The 18,570-nt window shown below is 51.0% G+C and overlaps 1 protein-coding gene across 8 annotated transcripts in view; it reads left to right on the top strand.

Annotated features, from left to right (window-relative positions):
- Window positions 1-3,010, top strand: part of Rps6kc1 (ribosomal protein S6 kinase C1) — a 126,657-nt gene extending 123,647 nt beyond the window's left edge. For all 8 annotated transcript variants that reach the window (XM_060364916.1, XM_060364914.1, XM_060364917.1 and 5 more), the window contains one exon: window positions 2,189-3,010. In XM_060364916.1, the coding sequence (XP_060220899.1) occupies window positions 2,189-2,299 (111 nt within the window). In that variant the 3' untranslated portion in view covers window positions 2,300-3,010. The remainder of the gene's footprint in view (window positions 1-2,188) is intronic.
- Window positions 3,011-18,570: the final 15,560 nt, after the last annotated feature.

The raw sequence follows: 18,570 nt of genomic DNA, 5'->3' as shown, positions 1-18,570 counted from the left end.
ACGCACACTCATGATCCCAGCACTTGGCAAGCTGAGGCAGGAGGATTACCATGAGTTCAAGGCTAGTCAGGGCTCTAGAATGAGTCCCTACTAAAAAAAATTAATAAATACAGAAAGAATCTATCCAAATAAAGTAAATCCCAAGGAAACTGAAGAGGCAGAAACTGTGAGAGAGAACAAGGAGGAGAGTAAAAGGTAAATCCTACCTTGAAAAGATCTGTGAGCCAGGGACCTGTCGGGATGCAGTGGCCGAGGCACCTGCACCATCCGGACAGTTCTTCACGCTGCCTAAGCTAGCCAGTCAGGTCGTGTTGCGATCCTCAGAGCAGCCATGCGCCATGTCCAGGTGCCTGGAAATCAGTGAGTGCTCACCTGCCAAACCACAGTGTCGCTCCCTGACTTCGAACTACAGTGTACTCAGAGTAGCCCACAGGCCTTTGTGGAAGAGCTAAAGCTGTTCAGCTGTAAAGAAAACACAAGAAAACACTCATGGCCTTGGGCTACACAGAGCTCATTAGATAGGACACCAAAAGTGTGATCCATAAAAGGAACACTGATAAAGTAGACTTCAGTAAAATTAAAAACATAAGCACTTCAAAGATAGGAAGAAAGTGAAAACAAGCACGGGCTGCGGAAGGACGCTTGCTTGCCGCTGTCTGCTTGTACTCAGAATGAATAAAGCTCACCCAGAAAGACAGGCAGCTTAGTTTAAAAATGGTGGACAGAAAGCTACTGCAGCAGAGGCCACATGAGTGGCCGCCAGGGTACAGCCATGCTCAGGGACGTCAGTCCCCTGGGAGTCTGAACAAAACCACCACGAGAGGCCAGCAGCCCTCTAGAGGGGCTTTCAGGAAAGAGCGGAAGTTGCTGGGGTGGAAAGCTCAGAGCTCCCTCACTGCTGACGGGGTGTGGACAGGTACAGCACCTCAGGGAAAGTCTGCCAGTTTCTTAGCGAGTTAAACACAGACCCGCTCAGTGACCCGCAGAGCTGATCCTAGGAATGACTTCAGCTGAAAACGAACGTCCTCTGACTCTTAGCAGCCATGCTGGTCCTTATAGAACTGGGAACTTGAAGGCCCGTTAGCGAGTGGGTAGATTAATAGCATGCAGTAGAATCACTATGGAATAGTGATCAGAAGGGGGCCGGCACCTGCCTCCCATGGTGGGGCCCACAGGCGCCATGCTCCCTGAGGGAAAGCACTGAGGCTCCCTTAGCACTGTGCCCAGCAGATGCCTTGGAAGGACAGGTTCCTGTCAGCAGCTGCCTGGGGCTGAGCTCGTGGGGCGACTCAGATGTCACAGAGCAGCCTGCAGGGTCTTCAGAGGGGTCTAGGCCGGACTGGGTCTTACACAAGGTAAGCTGGTCAAAGAATGTTGGCTCGTAGCTTGCAGTAGATCTTCACATAGTGTAGAAATTGTTCCTCCGTAAAGCTGCTGACATTTGAGCGTGCTCAGGCATGCTCTTCAGGGTGCGCAGGGCCTTTGTATGGCTGTACAAATTGCTTCTGTTTTTTTAAAGATGTTTTTTGTTTATTTATTTAATGTATATGAGTGTTCTATCTGTATGTACACCTGCGTGCCAGAAGAGGGCATCAGATCACATTATAGATGGTTGTCAGCCACCATGTGGTTGCTGGGAATTGAACTCAGGACCTCTGGGAAAGCAGTCAGTGCTCTTAACCTCTGAGCCATCTCTCCAGCCCTGCTTCTGGTTTTTACTATTAAAAATCTGATTGTGACATTATTTGCTTATTTTATATAAAATTCATAATTCCGAAGAAATGCCATGCACTGGATCAAATGACCTCATCAGCCTCACTTGCCATTCCAGAGACAGTGGTTTGGGGACACAGCTTTGAGCACGTGCAGCCCTGATGTGCTGTAGTCGTTAAGGAACTGGAAGTTTTGTGGCGCTCCCAGGCTTCTGAGTCGGGAAGGAAGTAGCATCCCTCTTGACCCCGTTACACTTCTGAGGGTGAGGGAAAGCCTGGGTGGCCCAGGGCTACGCTTGCAGATGCTGAAGAGCTTTCACACAGTTAGGATGCTCTCCAGCCCACAGCCGGACAGCCGCTCGGCTGCCGTCGGCCCGCTTATCACTCAGTCGCATTCTGAAGCGCCCCCTCCCACAGGCTCTGTTTTTCTCCCGCTGCTGCTGTGTTTCTGTCACTTACAGAATCTTGTGTTTCAGCTCTTGCAGTTCAACCCGACGGAGCGCCTGGGAGCTGGGGTGGCAGGTGTGGAAGACATCAAGTCTCACCCATTTTTCACCCCCGTGGATTGGGCAGAGCTGACAAGATGAACATCACCTGGAGTGTTCTGACAGGACAGAGCCCTCACGAAGGCTCTCTGGGGGTGGCTAAGCTTCAGGCACGCCACGGCCCTGGACAAGGACCTGAGAGGAAGTGATGGGGCAGGAGGCTAATAGATTCACTTACACTTGCTGTCTGGACAAGAGACTAGCCAACCTTGCCAGCAGCTGCTGTGAAGACAGCTTCCGAGATGTGACGTAACTTACATTCAGGGTTGTGGTGTTGCAGTCGGGACTGAAATGATAAGCCATGTGAAATACTCTGCCGGGGACTGTAAATGTAAGGAAGAACCTTGGTGGCAGCTCATGGTGCTTCTGCTAAACAGGGCTGGTTTACACGATTCGGTCGATATTTGCTGAGTAACACACTAAATGTGCTCTGTGAACAGTGTCACTAGTGGGCTGACAAGATGAAGAGGAGTGCCCAGCAGGGCCCAGGTTATCCCTGAGGAAAAACACTCTTGCCAGCTTCGAGCTTGCTGGTTGATGCTGCTAACCGCGAGGGGCTCGTGGGAACGTCTGTCCTCCAGCCTCTCTCTCTCCTCCATCTCCTGCGTTCCCTGCTTATTCTCTTGGAGTCTGTGTTCCCTACCCTGTTACCACACATGCGGCCAAAAAGGGAAGGGGTGTTTATTTCCCCAAACTGTCAGCTTAACAAGACTAAGAAATCATGATGTAAAATAAATGTGGTTAAGCATTGGATGACTTCTTCATTTAATAGCTTAAGATTTAAAGGTTCATTTTGAAGGGGCTTCTTTTCCCTCCTGTTGCTTCTCTTGTGGAATGTAGACAGTTTGTCCTGCTGTGTCCTGGTATGTTCACTTTTTTTTTTTTTTTTTGGAGTGGAGTGGGGCTGGTGTACCGGGAGCTGTAGTCTGTCATACATACGGAGATGTCCTGTCCCACGACTCAGTGACGCTCAGAGCCGAGCTCCTGCTGCTGGGGTTGAGAATCGTGTGTTCGCGCGTCTCCAGTGTTACTGATGCTGCTCCTTCATCTTGCTGAGGTGCTGCCGCCGCCAAGGTGTTTGCCAAGAATTGCAGGTGCTTTACAAGTGCTACTGCCTGATTATCAACCTCCACTCAGAGATGACAGAATAAGGCGCGCTTACAAGCAAGAGGCCGCCAGAAATGATTGGAATTTCTGTTCCTTCGTTGTTGTCATTGTGTTTTGTTTGTGTTTGTTGTAGCAGAGATTAGTCTCAGCACCTTGTGCCTGCATGCTAGGCAAATGCTGTCCCATTGAGCTTCACTCTGGCCCCTCAACTTTTCTGTCCTAATCCATGTGCTTTTGAGTGTGTGTAAGGCCACCGAGTCCCAAGAACGTCTCAGCTCCATCCACTGACTGTCTGCTCTCCCATCAAGATAAGCAGCAGCAGAAGTGTGTATTGAAACACAGGAAATGTGCAAGCATTTTCCCCTTTTCCATTATTTGACTCCCCTTTTCCCTTATAACCTGAAACCAGCTGAAGGGCTGAGACAACGCTGGCTTGGGATATAGCAGGTCACCAAGATCAGACCTCAGTCAGGATGACATCAGTCCCTGGAGCTGGCTTTGGCTCCCCAGCCCCGGCCTCATGACAGGAAGTCATGCAGGTGAGACAGGGACTTCCTGTGGGGTTGGTAGGAAGTCTGTGAGCACTCAGCTTGCCAGTGCAGAACTTCCTCGCAGAAGTGCCCTATGACACAGGAATAGGGCTGCACAGCAGACGCGAAGGCCCTGCCCTTCTGTGTGATTTGCACCCTTGGACTCAAAGGACAGTAACACAAACAAACGGTTGCCATGCCAGTCTCCCACAGCTGTAGTTTTCTCTCCTCGTGTTTGATTGGAGCTTGTACCGAGTGTGCACACAGCGTTCGTGTTGGACATAAATTATTTTAGAAGTAAACATGGGGTAATGGCTATGGTTCCTCCGTGCAGGGGTCCATGCCTGAGGCTCCGATGTGGCCTCTGCTGTAGTTCCTCTCCTCTTGGCTCAAGCACAGGGGAGGAAGATGGGTCAAAATCACGCAAGAAATCGCCACTCAGTAGTTCTCATCTGTTTTTTTTTTTTTTTTTTTTACCAGAATAAAAATAAAATTTGCCATTTTAGTCATCATTTTGGATGTGTGTGTGCTCACATGTGCACTTGTGTGGGGGTCAGAGGTCAACAGTGGCTATCGGCCATAGTTAGGGTTTCTTTCACTGCAGTGAAACACCATGACGAAAAGGCAAGCTGGGGAGGAAAGGGTTTATTTGGCTTATACTTAAATGTTACCATTCATCATCCAAGGAAGTCAGGACAGGAGCTCACACAGGACAGGAACCCGGAGGAGCTGATGCAGAGGCCATGGAGGGGCTGCTCTCTAGCTTTTTCCTCATGACCTGCTCAGCCTGCAGTCCAGGAATGGCACCATTCACAGTGGAAGGGGCCTCCCTTATCAGTCATTGAGAAAATGCCCTACAGGCCTGCCTACAGCCTGACCTTAGGGAGGCATTTTCTCGACGAGGCTCCCTCAGACGACTCTCACTTGTGTCAAGTTGACATAAAGCTAGCCAGCATGGCGTCTCTCTGCTGTATGCATGTATGTATGTATGTATGTATGTATGTAGGTATATGTGGGGGGCCAGTATCTCTCACGAAGCCAGACCTCACCATTTTGGCTAGACTGGCTGTGAGGCAGGGAGCTGTCTCCTCCCAGTGCCGGGATTACAGGTCCATGCTGCCTGTGTTTTCACATGGGAGCCGGGGACCCGAACCTGGGGACATCGTGTTTGTAGAGCAGGCACTTTTCCCGCTGAGCCATCTCCCTAGCCCTGTGTCAGCCAGTCTTAGGCATCCGATGCAGTGACATTTAACATGCTTAAATCTTTGTGCAGCCATTGCTGCTATCTCTCTTCAGAACTGTTTATCATCCTGAGCTGAAGCCATATCTGCTCCACGGTCACTGTTTGTCCTCTCCCAGCTCCTGATCCTTGTGGTAAGTGTTTCGGTGTCTGCTTTACTTAGGGCGCCATTTCCAGGCCTCATCCATGCTGTGGGGCGGGTCTGTCTTCTAGTAAAGACTGGCCGTGCCTCCTCCGTTGAGTGTGCATCGCACCCTCACCCTCACCCAGTGAGGGACGTCTTCAGGGAGCTGTGGTCCCTGTGACCCGTGCTCCCTGCCTGGCCAACTGCCCATCTCTGACTGTCCCGGTGACTGTGCTGGCTGTGGCTTTACCGCACTTGGCTTAACTGTGTGTCTGTTTGGCTACTTTGGGCTGTTGCGAGTGATGGCACCCTGAAAGTGGGCATATGGGTGTCTGAATGTTTCCTCATGACATTGTGCTTTTACTTGGAATCCCCAGCGTTGATTTTGCTTTTCTTAGGGGGCTTTTTCAGACAGGTAGGCAGTGCCTCACTATGGTACGAACATCACTGATGTCCCCCCTCACAGGTGAGTGAGTCTTCCCAAAAGCCAGGGAAACACTGTCCTCCCAGTGGAAGTTGGCTGACGCTGTGACATGAGTTCGTGTTATTTGAGACAGATATTCTCAACTGACTTCTTAACAATAATAACCCCACTCTTTCAGGTTTTATTTTAATCGAAAGGTAATTATGTATTTATTGGGTACGAGGTAATGTTTGGATAAGCGAGTACATTGTGGAATTTCAGGACACGCGTCCCTACAAGCTCGCTGTTTCTTTGCGTGAGAACGCTCTCCCTCTCTTTGGCAGTTTTGAGTAAGAATCCTCCTCGGCAGTCATCATGCTGCAGGGTTCCATGGACCAGCACCCCCTTCTGTGGCCACTCTTCTTCCCAGGGCCTCTCGGGGGGGTCTTGGTGATGTGTTCAGATTGCCTTCTTGTTTACTTTGTGCGTGTGTACGGCTCTGCCCCCCTCCCTCCTCCTCTGAGGCAGCTCTCTTCTTTGCTGGCCCACAGGTTGTGTCTCTGCCTCTCTCCTCACCCAGGAGCCCTGTGGCACAGCTGCACTCTGCTGTGCCTGGCGTGTGTGGGTCCTGGGGATGCGATGCAGGTCCCTGCTTGAGTCATCTCCCAGCATTATTCAGACTGTTTCTGAGTAGCTACAATTCTGTCGGCTTTTCTGTTGTGTGGGGTCAGTGGAAACCAAGAATAGACTATCTCTCCTGCCATGCATGTCCTGGAGTGTCTGTTCAGTGGAGCCCCTTCAGAGCATGTCCTGGTTGAATTCTCTTGCCTGCCCCACAAGTAGGCAGTGCTAAAAAAAGAGGGCCTTGCTTCCTAAGGGCCCCTCCTGCCATTCTGCCTGGACTCAGACACTTGAGCCTCTTTTTTTTTTTTTCCCCAAGACTTGGTTTCTGCCTTATAGGTGCATGGGGGATGGAACACAGCATTTCATGCGATTTCCTTGAGGCACAGACTAGAGCATCTTAGAGCAGCCTCCTGGCTGCGGCTCTGACTGATGGCCCCCATTCTCAGTCAGAGGCTGTGCTGTGGGCTCTCACTGCAGAGGGTAAAGGGAGAAAGCTCTGTGCTGTGCCAGAGCATGGTAGAATTTCACTTTTCACCGTGAACTAGTATTATAATTCCACATTGTAGAAGGCAAGGTTAACAAAAACCCTGAGTTGGTACTTCACTGTTTCTTGTAATTGTTTTTCTGTTATTCCCAGAGGCGTGGGTTGCTGTCCAAACCCCACTCACTAGCACATCCCTTGGTGGTCACAAGGCTCTAAAGACTATGGTGAGATGGACTGCAGGGACCGCTCAGTGGTTGGACGCACTTTGCTTCTGCTCTTAGAGAGGGCCTGAGTTCAATTCCTTTTCTATCAGCCGCTCACAACCATCCATAACTCCAGTTCCAGGGGTTCTGAAATTCTCTTTTAGATTCTTTGGGCACACACACACACACACACAGGGGGAGAGAGAGTTTTAGAGAGAGAGAGACAGACAGAGACACAGAGAACTTTTAAAAAGACAATAGGATGAAAGAATAAGATGCTGTTTCTCAGCCAGGTGTACCCCAGAAAGGACGGCGAAGGTCTAGCGTGTAGCACCTAACAGAGGCTGGACGATTCTTGTGTTGCCCTCTTCCTTGACCCCCATGCCCATGGTGGTGTCCCTGGACCCCGTCCATCACACCTCAGTATCTCTGTTATCCATCTGTTGGCAGGTGTGGTCAGAGCCCAGAATGGGTACTTTCCGTTCTTACTTAGTGCAGAGCACTCATGTCCCCCGGTTCTTGAGTACTTGAAGAACCCCTGGCTCATCTTGAGGTTTTCATAGTAAGCTTTTGTGTTGGAGGGTCATTGAATAGCAAGGGCTGTAGAGTCACCTCTTTCTAAACCGAGCGTGGAAACCTCAGTCCAGCAGGGAAGTGTGAGGCTGCAGCAGCAGGGCGGCTGCCACTTGGTGCTGCTCTTTCGAGGGCAGTAAATAGGGAAACGGAACAAGGTTGCATCGTTGTGGGTCTGCGAGTGGGTGACGGGCAGTGAGAAGGTGGCCTGGTGTGACTTGTTGATGTTGGCGTCTCAGGGGGAAACAGTGAGGAGTCTGTGGGTGGGCAGAGGGACATCACCTCAGGTGAGACAGCCAGGAATGGGGAGCAACAGACTTTTGCTGGGCTGGCTTTGGAGGAGCAGCTCTGGGGAGACGGTTCCGAACTGGTCAGGCACTGGCTGCACCCTCTGAGTCAGGACCCATGTAACCCAGGTATGGCAGCATCTGTCACCCCAGCATCCCTGCAGCAAGATGGGAAGGAGACAAGAGAATCCTGGGAGACTTTCTACCAGCTAGCCTGGCACATGCTGCCCTGAACAAGAGACCCTGCCTCAAATGAGGGGAGAAGTCAAGACCAACATCAAGGTATGGGCTTTGGTTTTTAAACCTGCTTTATTTGGGGTTCCTTATGGCTCTTTCTCCCTTCTCACCCCAGCCCTTCCAACACCCCAACACCAGGTAGGAGAGAAAGAAGGTTAGTGGAGAGAAGGGGCAGTTTTCTTTGGCCACTTCCTGCTGGTTAGGGTCTTGGCTTTCTAAATGCCTCTACCACCCTTCATTCCCCCCGCCCCCCGCCTCTAGGTAGGAGAAGAAGAAGGCTAGTAGTGACAGGGGATATAGACCTCTTTACTCAAAGTTCCTTATGAAGAAGTTCCACTCTTCGTGCCAGGATTCCAACAGCCCAGCAAACAGCAACGAGGAGCAGCAGTGACAGCGGTGACAGCAGCAGCGGTGACAGCAGCAGCGGTGACAGCAGCAGCAGCAGCAGCAGCGGCAACAGCAGCAGCAGCAGCAGCCTCCCTGAAGTTCTCTGAAGTCTTTTTCTCTAGGAGTGTCTCAAAGAGGAGGCTGCAGCTTGTTAGTAGTCATGCTCAAAGAAGAAGCAAGAAGAAAGAAATCAGGTTCAAGGACCTCTCTTTTCCCTCTGTCTCTTCCTAATGATATTTAATGATAGGGCATGAAACTGGGAAGCTAAAGGGTGGGAAAGAGAAGAACCCACAAACTAGCTCAGACCAGCTACAAGAGGAAACAAGAAATTAGATGCAGGGATCTCTCTTTCTATGTCTCGTCTATCCTTCCTTCTCTCTTATCTAGTGATAGGAGTGAAATGGGCCGTGTGTGTGTGTGTGTGTGTGTGTGTGTGTGTGTGTGTGTGTGTAAAGGGTGGGAGGAACACCAATGAACACCCAAGAGCAGCTACAGTGTTGCGCTCCAGATCGTTGGAGAATCAGTAAAGGTTCTTAAGTAGCTAGCCTGGGTGACAGCTACTTTGGAGAGATAACTTTAGGGTGAGAATAGAGAGTAATTGGAGGGAAAGAGATGAGGATGGGAGTGCGGAGAGGGTTTAGAACAGACATTGGGCTGGAGGTAGAGTCCCGAGCCGGGGGAGAATGTGGAGAGTGGCAAGCCCATTCCTGCCCCTCCCACGTCTAGAACTTCCCTATAAAAATTGTCTTCTTTCAGAAACCACTTTATACGTGAGCCAGAGTCTCTGTAGCATCGTCTGAGGATCCTCAGAGAAAACCAAGAAAGTGTATTTGTGTTGAGAATGATGCTCCACCATTCAGAGCCCAAAGCCCTGGGTCCCAGCCTACCTGACATTTCACTCTCACATTATAGATTTGCTTTGTTTCCATAATATCCTGACATTTGTTCTTGGGCTACTCTTTCTTTGTCCCTGACCAGACATAACATGGTTTACCTAAGTGGTTCCCAAAAACATCCTCTGTTATGGGACTCCGTTATGGGTCAAGGGACTTTGTGAATTTTTTTCTTGCAAGTCTTCTTTGAGCCTGAAATTGCATCTTTAGGAAAACAGGATGGGGCATAGCTGGAAAGGCAGGTTCTGGTCCCCGTCCTCATCCTGCTGAACCACAACGGCGTCCTTCTGGGACCTAGGCTGTGTCTGTGGGACATTCCTTACCCCCCCGGTGGCGGGGCACCTTCTAAGTGTGAAGACATTGTGACATTTCCATGGAAACTGCTCCAGTCTTTGTATCAGTGGGGAAGGGTGATTGAGAGGAAACTGGTCCAGTTAGGCAGCTGGAGAAAGAGGACTCTGAGCTGGGCCCTGGCAGCACATGTCTTTAAGAGGCACACTTGGTAGAGGGTGTCTACACCCGCAGAGAGATTGGCTCCTTCATGACAGCTGCTTTGAAGGCAGCTTCTGCTCCCCCCTCCATTGCTGCAGTAGATGGCGCAGGTACTAGAGCTTTGATTCATGTTCTTTCTAATGGGTGCTGCAGTTGAAAATCACCACCCGGTCTCCTCCTTGCTCAAGACGATGCAAAGGCTCTGTCTAGTCAGGGTCATGGGAAGAAGAGACACCATGACCACAGCAACGCTTACAAAGGAAAACATTTCAGTGGGTGGCTACATTCAGAGGTCTAGTCCACCGTCTTCATGGCAGGAGGCATGGCCGCATGCAGGCAGACACCGCCCTGGAGAGGAGCTGAGAGGACCAGCAGGCAGGCAGCTGTAACACCAGCCCGAGGAGGACCTGGAAGCTCCCAGCCCCAGTGACAGCAAGCCAAACCCGTTCCAGCAAGGCCGCAGTCCTGGTCCTCTCAAGGACCGCCACTTCCTTTCAGTCTGTGGCGGCCATTTCTGTTCAGGCCACCAGAGGCTCCAGAGCTGACTTGGAGTGTCGCAGTGCTGCCGTGTGTTTTCTGTCAGGCCTCAGCTGGGGACACTTTCAGGGTCAGCTCATCCTACAGTTTGTAAAGGGGCATCGGGTTTCGCATCAGGAACGTGAGCTGTGTGCTCTTTAAATGTGTGCACATGTGCACTTGTTCATATGTGTGCCTAGATGTGCATGCAGGTGCACCTATTTGTGTGCACACATGGAGAGGGCAGAGCTTGACGTGGGGTGGCCTCAGCCGCCCTCTCCCTTTATTTTGTCTTATTTATTATTACTGTGCGGGTGTGCATGTGCCGTGGAGGAGGTCAGAGGACGTCTGTGTGGAGTCGGTTTTCTCTCTTTCCATGTTGGTTCTGGGCTGGAATTCTGCCAATGCTGGAGTCACTGGACTTTGCCACCTTTTGTGTGTGTGCGTGTGTGTGTGTGTGTGTGTGTGTGTGTGTGTGTGCGTGTGTGACAGGGTCTCTCACGAACTGGAAAGTGGGCTAGGCTGACAGTCCAGCAAGCCCAGAATCTCCTTACCTGTCCCCGGCCCAGGCTGTGCCACCGGGCTGGGCCCGTCATGCATCTGGGGATCCAAAGTCAAGTTCTCATGCTTGAAAGTAAGAGCTTTATGAATACCATCTCCCCAGCCCCACACTGCATGTTTAACTCTAGAAGTGGAGGAATAGAGAGGGTCCAGTTAAAAACTTTTAACCACAGGAAGAGTTTATAAAGCACTAAGACTACACCAGCTGAGATTGCTTGTGAGGTGCATACACATGAAACCTGTAAACTGTTCAGACCTTTGTGCTCGCAGTCGGAGGATTTGGGGAAGGCTGCACAGGAGGGTGCGCGGTTCCAGACCGGTCTGTGTTGCGTGAGGCCGTGCCTCACGAGAGCAAAGCTGCGTAATCAGCAGCCGGGGGATGTCTACCGAGCACTTACTCTGTGTGCCCATGTTGTGCTGATCCAGCTAGGGTGCTAGTAACGCTGGCCTTTCTAAATGACACTGTTGCCCAAGGCACCAGGGAGGATGTGGTTCACAGTCTCGCCAGCGATGGCCAGAGGTCCCCGAAGTGTCACACACCTGATGGCCGGAGCCTCGGGAGTCCGGGTGGAGTCTGCGGTGTCCAGCCCCAGAGAGAGCGACCTCCTGTTCCTCACGCAGGGCCCTGCACACCTGCAGATGCAGAGCAGGCGCCTCTGAACACAGGCTGGCTCCCAGGGCTCAGACACGGAAGTGGGACCAAGGGGATGCTGGGTAGAATTTGCTGTTCCGGAAAAGAACTGCTGCTGCTCTTTGTTTTCTCATTTTACTCCCCACCCTACATGGAGCTTTGGCCTCCTCAGAGCCCGGCTTCCATCGCTGTGACCACACAGTGCTGGAGACCATTGTCAAATGAGTAGGCACTTTTAGGTAAGGGGCTTCTTTTCCCTCTCACCCCGCGTCTGAGCCCAGAACCCCTGACTGTACCTTCCTTGATTGTGAGGCTCCCTTTTGCATGGGGTCTGGAGCCGGCTCTCATCATTTTGTGCCTTGCTGGCACTCGTCAGCCTTGGCGCTTGGAGAGCGGGCGCGACAGCCATGGCTACTGCTACTCTGTCCCTCTCTTGCAGATTGGAGCCATGTCCCGAAGCTTAGCCCCACCGTGGGCTAGTGTGGCTGCAGGGGGGAGGGAGAAGGGCTGCCTGCTGCAGCTGTCTCCTGCAGATCTGCCACCCCCTTCCCAGGTGCCAGAACAGCCATCCCTGTCTCTGTCCCTTCACTCACAGCAGCTCCTGGAGCCGTTTTCCAAGGAGACTTGTGTCTGCTCTAAACCCACTGTGGGGAAATTACCCAGAGACCCTGCCACAGGCCGACCTCCCCTTGTTCCCACTCCTTCCTCCCTGTTTTTGTCTCCTTCTGAAGCTGGGGTCAGAATCCCTAGCCAGACTGAGAACATGCTTGCTATTCCAGGACCCAGATGCCAATGTGTGGCAGCATCTGGCTTGTTGGCAAGCATTGCCGGCAGTTGTGCTGGCTGCTTCTGGGCCTGTCATGTGGCCGAGCCTGTGGATGGGAGCCTTGTGACAAAACAGAGCTTCTTTGAGAATATGGTTTCAACCACGGTGCCCACCGGAAAACAATGCGCGGCGCGGAGGGGACCGGGGTTATAGGCAGGGGACCGCAGGCTCTGGCTTTGATGGCGCTCCTGGCCTATTCAGCAATGCCCCTGTTTTATGCTCCAGCGCTGGCTTCTCCTGCAGACTTACCTTCTTGCGCTGTGAGTGTCGCAGGTGCCTTAAGGCATGGAGCTCCTTGAAAGAGAAACACAAATCACTAAAAATGCTGAGATCAAATCCTGCTCCTCAGAGGCGCCCATTTGGCACGGGGAACGCATGATAACAGCTTGCCTTAGAAAGGTGACATTTCTGCTGAAGGCTGAATAATAAAAAATGCATTTTAAAAACTCAGCCCTTCCATGTCTTCAGGTGGTTGACGTTTGAAGTGAAGGCCATTCTTCTGTGTGCAGGGTCTTTTCTGAGGCTAGCCCTCAACCATGGGCGCATGAACCCCTGTCACCTCTGATGGGACCCGGGGCCTTTTAAGTTACTGATCACGTGGTAGGGCTTTCAGCCCTCTTAAGGTGTAAAGCTTTAGTGCTCAGAGTGCGCCAGACGCTTGCTGTCCAGGGTGTGGAGGGCAGAGCTAGGGTGAGGGCTGCATAGTTCTGCCCTCAAGGATGTGGGCCACGGTGACCAGTGCCACACGCTCCTGTGACCTCAGTCCCCACAGTTTACACTACCATTCACACATTTTTGTGGTGGGGGAGCCTCTCTTGGGGAGCAGATGGAGACATGAAGGTCCTGAAAAGAGAACCCACTCTCGTTTGCCTGGCTCCGCAATGCAGCAGCCGAGTCCCGGAGCAGGGCTGTCCGGCTCTTGGTTCTAAACTAAGGGCAGAGACTGCGGTGCCGCAGGTCTGCCTCTTTCAGTAACACGTTGTGGTCTGAAGGACCACCGGGTCGGTGTGTGGAAGGCTTGGTCCTCAGCCGGAAGCTCTGGCCACCAGGAGTGATTGAATCATGAAGGCTCTGGCCCAGTCAATGGATTTAAAATCTGGCAGCATTACTGAGGAGACAGGGCTGGTTGAATGATGTGGCTTGATGTGGGTGTCCCTTTAAACAGCACAGCCGTCCCCCTGTCCCTCACCTCTCTTTGCTTCCTAGCTGTGAAGATGTCGTGATCCTGTCCCTTACCATGAGCTGAGAAACCGTGGAGGTAGCAAACCAAAGAGCAAAGCCTAACGCTGTGAGCCAAGGAAAGATTCTCTTCTGAATTGTTTCTCTCAGGGTTTCCCTCAGTGTAAAAATGACTCGCTTCATACTTCCTACCCACACACTCTAATACAAGGGCTCTTTGCAAAGCTGAGGCCCAAAACCAGCTGAGGGAAGGAGCCAGGAGGAGGTGGAGACTAGCTTGAATTCAGAGATGACCACATTCACCATCTAACAGAGCAACCACAGAGTGAGAGAGGAACTCACAGACAACATTCTCCACAACCAGCTGACCACACCAATGAACCCCAGATGGCAGCAGCTGAAAATGAAATCCTGGCAGCCAAGAGGCTGTGGGGTATGAGAGAGGAAACAGCAGCTTCTGCCTGCAGCCCACAGAGCAGCCGGTCTTCCCACGAAGCTCCGGCCGCTCTGGCCAGCAGCGCAATCACTGCCAGTGAGTGTGCGAGAACTCAGGGAGCCTTTCTTTCTTTGTTGTGCTGCTGTAACAGGGACCCATAGACTGATGGTCATGAAGATCAGGGAGCGGTTTTTACCTGTTTCAGAGGCTACATGAGAACATGCATGTCTCTCTGGCTCCCCATGTGGGAGAAGGCCCTTGCCAGACCCACCATGCTACCCCTTGGTCTCATACTGTGGGTCTGGCAAGGGCCTTCTCCCACATGGGGAGTCAGAGAGACAAGCATGTTCTCGTGGGATTCCTGTGAGGCACTCATCTCCTTCCTGAGGAGACTGTGACCTCATCCAATCCTAGTTGCCTTCCAAAGGATCCATCTTCTACCACCACAAGCTGGGCTAGGGTTCACCATTCCATAGGACATCCCAAAGTAGTTCCCTAGGCCTCTTACAAAGGCATTGGGTGGAAATAGTAGACAACTGGAGTGCAGAGAAAGGCATCAGCTAAGTGCACACGTTCAGTGCTTGTCTGTAGGTCTGTGGCGACGGGAGGAGCAGGAGCGCGCCAGCACGCGGACCATGACGCACAGTTTCCACGTTGGCACTTGATGTCAGTGCGATAGTGTTAAGGGACCTTTGGGGTGTGAGCATGCCGCCAGGGACTCCAACAGAGGCCCACCTTTCCCAGCACACAGAGCAGAGGGCAAGACTTCAGGCGTGGATCCCAGCCACCGGACCCGAAGCAGGGTTTGCTGTGTGTGAATTGTCCAGGATAGAACAGAAGGATGGACGGAGACGCACGGATAAAGGGCTGCTGTTAACACAGGAGGTTCAGAGTGCCCGTCCCCTCTGCCTCAGGGACCAGGACTCGGCGTGGGAGAAAGGCGTGTCTACGGTTGGAGAGAACCCATTAAGGTTTGGCAGCACTTCATCTGACAGGAAGTCTCTAAATATATTCGTGATATGTTTTAATCTTTGCTATTGTGTTTCCATTTTCATTTTTCTTTATTAAAATGTTCTTAGTTCTTTGAGACTTTACCTGTTTTGAGCGTATTTGCACCCACGCTCAGCTCTTCCCATATCTACTTCCCACTTTGCACGCTTATGGGTCCGCTGTGTGAAGATGCTCTCTAGTCACCCACTGTGTGTGGCTCTTCATTCTTCCCGCCCTTTGTCCACAGTGATCTCTCAGGTTTGGGGGAGGAGGTGTGGAGGAGGTGTTAAAGTGTGTGCAAGTCTGTTTTTGTTACAAAATGAAAGTGGTGACATTCGTTTCTTCAATTTCACAAACCTTAAATTTTTACATGTCTTACCAAGTTGAACCAGGAGGAGTATGTTTTAAAATCATCTCTAATAAAAAATTCAAAAAATAGTAGTAGCCCACAATTTCTAAAGAGCTTTGATTAATTTTGAACTTTTCAATGAATAAAATGCTTGTGTGATTTTTAAATCTAGGGTCTTGTGTAGCTTAGGCTGCTCCCAAACTACTTATAGTGTAGCCAACGGTAACCTTGAACTTCTCATCCTCCTTACTCTTTCAAAAATATTTTAAATATTTCTATCTATCTGTCATCTATCTATCTATCTATCTATCTATCTATCTATCTATCTATCTATCTTTTATCTGTCTATCTAGCTATGTATCTATCTATCTCCCCATCTATTAGCTGTCTGTATATCTACCTATCTAGCTACTATATGTATGTATGTGTCATGACACACATGTGGAGACCATGTGAGTCCCAGGGATTAAATTCAGGTTGTCTTGCTTGGTAACCAGTGTCTATCCACTGAGCCATCTCGCCAGCCTCCCATGTATTGCTTTTTTATTTTTTTCAGTTTAAATTTCTATCTCATACTTACACATACAGATGAAAGGCCCAAGTCTTCCAGTCAGCAGTACTGCCCTGTTCATCCTAGCACAAAGCCCTAGATGCGGCCACAGCTTAGCACAGCAGCTTCTGCTCACAGAAAGTGCTCTGCCTTCCAGAAGAGTCCGGGGAGGAAGCTCACACTGCGTGGGGACATCTTGCGGCAGACCACGCAGAAATTTCTAGGGTCTTCCAGTCTTCAGAAAATTGCAAGACATGTCAGAAAGAACCCAGACCCTTCTGCTGGCCAAAGAGAGAACAACTTGGCCCTATGTATTTACAAACAGGACTTGAAAAGGGTAAGAGGTGAGTTGGTCACCCAAGGAGGCTTCCAGGGACCAAACCTATCATCCTGAAAATCAGAGAAGAGAAAAAGGAGCATTCGTCCTTATTTTCATGAAGGGGCACTGTCCACACTGGGCGGCTGGAGAGGAAAGAGGAGTGTAGGCTTAGAGCACGCACTGCCTCTTGGCCACCCCCAGTGTTAGATTCAGGCATGAAGTAAACAAAGCCTCCAGGCTCCCCACAGAAAGCCCGTGGTCAGCATGCCTCCTGGAGGCTTTCCCACACCACCTGCAGCTAAGCAAGAGGGCCCCGGCTTGGACAGAGCACCCACGGGGCGTGAGTGAACTCCACCGCGTGTCTGCAAGCCAGTGTCAACATGGGAAGCTCAGGGCAAGGATCCTGGCTTCTTCATGTCCTCTGTGAAGAGAAGCCATGGCTTAGATGGTAGGATGGATGGCGTTTAAGAGGGGTGAGACTAGTGTCCGGGAAGGCACCATCACTGGGTAATTAATACACTGGAGGAAAGGAGGATTGAGGGCATCTGTAAGAACTTCTGAGGTGTTTATACGTATGTGTGCATGTCTGTACATGTCTATGTATTTGTGGTGTACACCTGCACATGCATGTATTTGTGAGCATGAATGTATGTGTTCATGTGTGAATCTGTGGTTGAGTGTGTATAAATGTGTGTGCATCTGTGTGTACATGTATGTTTATGGTGTTCAAGTCTGTGGGTACACAGTATGTATTTGTAAGCACCTGCTGCATGTGTGCCTGTATGTATGTGTATGTGCTTTTGTGTGCAAGTGTAGGTACATGCATGTACATGAATGCATATATGTGTATATGTGTATGTGCATGCATTTGCATGTGTGTGTGTGTGTGCTTAAAGTAGGTATTGGCTATCTTGTCCCTTTCCCATTTCTGTAGGACTGTCTCTTTTATTGGAGTATCTACAATTTAGAAAAAGGCAGCCTTTCCTCTAGGCATTTACTGCTCATGGTCAGCAAATAGGATAGAAGCAGGATTAGGGTCTGTGATGTGAAAGGCACCTGTTTGATGATGCTCTTGGCCAGTAAATGACCCACATAGTTTTATGAGAGGGTCTTGGGTTCCCACGTTGGCCCAAGCCCATCTCCACTCAGGGTTATTAAGGACAGGGATGCTTTTTCCACACTGTTTTGTTCTTTGAGGAATTCTACTTCAGTTCTCTGCGCAGTCTAGCGGGAGGCAGGCGGTGCTATGCTACCCAATATTTCTCTTGTTTGTTGCAGCACACGGCCTCCCCGAGGTAGAATTAAACACTTCCTGAGATGTTGCACAGCAAGTGGAGGGGCTGCCTGGCAGCTGAGGCACAAAGTTCTATGGCATGGCACCCTGCTGTGGCTGGCACGATTTGGGCTCTGGATTTCATCTTGGCCTCCGGAATGTGAATCATCTAACTCAGATTAGGGGGTGGAGGATAGATCCATGGTAGTAAAAGTTCAAATCCCAGTGCAAGTTTACTAGTTCTTGATGGGAATCATGAGTGGTAATGCCCCAGATGGGTGCCCCTGCTACCCATTGCCTCTCTACCTGGCAAGTAGCTGTGAGACATCGGGTGGCTGATCCTAATTGGCTGTGACATCCTCATCAGCCTCTGGTCCGCCCATCTCTACTCCAGGGAAATGCTGCCAGCTGCACCAAAACACTTGTGTCAACCGTGTCAGCGCCGTGCCACGCACACCTACAGATGCTTGCTTGCTCACAAGCTCATCTTCCCCGCTCCACGAAGAGGGAAGAAGAGAACAACTAGCGAGCCTGAGTGACGAGGGCAACCCTGTAATTTGTGGCTTGACACAGGAATCAGCCTGCGCTCCTCCCATGTAGAGAATCCCAGGGAAGTCAGTCCAACAGACAGGGGCAGCTTCTGCTGCACAGGGGTGCCAAGAGGAACTGAGGCTCAGGCTGGTCCGAAGGGCTTGGCAGACCGAGGGGGCATCTGGACACGCCTTGCGTGCTTCCAGAGTTGTTACTCAGGTCCATCAGGGGAGCAGGCCAGGCATGCCGCTCCTTGGCAGGGTGCTTGCCTAGGCTGTGTGACCCTCTAGGTTCAATTCCCAGCACAGAGAAGAGGAGGAGAAAGAAGAGGAGCAGGAGGACGAGGAGGAAGAAGAGGATGAGGAGGAAAAGGAAAAGGAGGAGAAAGAGGAGGAAGAGGAGAAAAAGGGGGAGGAAGAGAAAGAGGGGTAGGAGAAAGAAGAGGGGGAGAAGGAAGAGGAGGAGAAAGAGGAGAAGGAGGAGGACAAAGAGAAGAGGACTAAGAGGAAGAGGAGGAGAAAGAGGATGAGGAGGAAAAAGAGAAAAAAAAGGAAGAGGAGGAAAAAAA

Source organism: Meriones unguiculatus, chromosome 11 (genome assembly GCF_030254825.1).
Source record: "Meriones unguiculatus strain TT.TT164.6M chromosome 11, Bangor_MerUng_6.1, whole genome shotgun sequence".
NCBI classification, from domain to species: Eukaryota; Metazoa; Chordata; class Mammalia; order Rodentia; family Muridae; genus Meriones; species Meriones unguiculatus.
The sequence above is the reverse complement of the archived record's forward strand: the minus strand, read 5'-3'. Positions and strand labels throughout refer to the sequence as shown.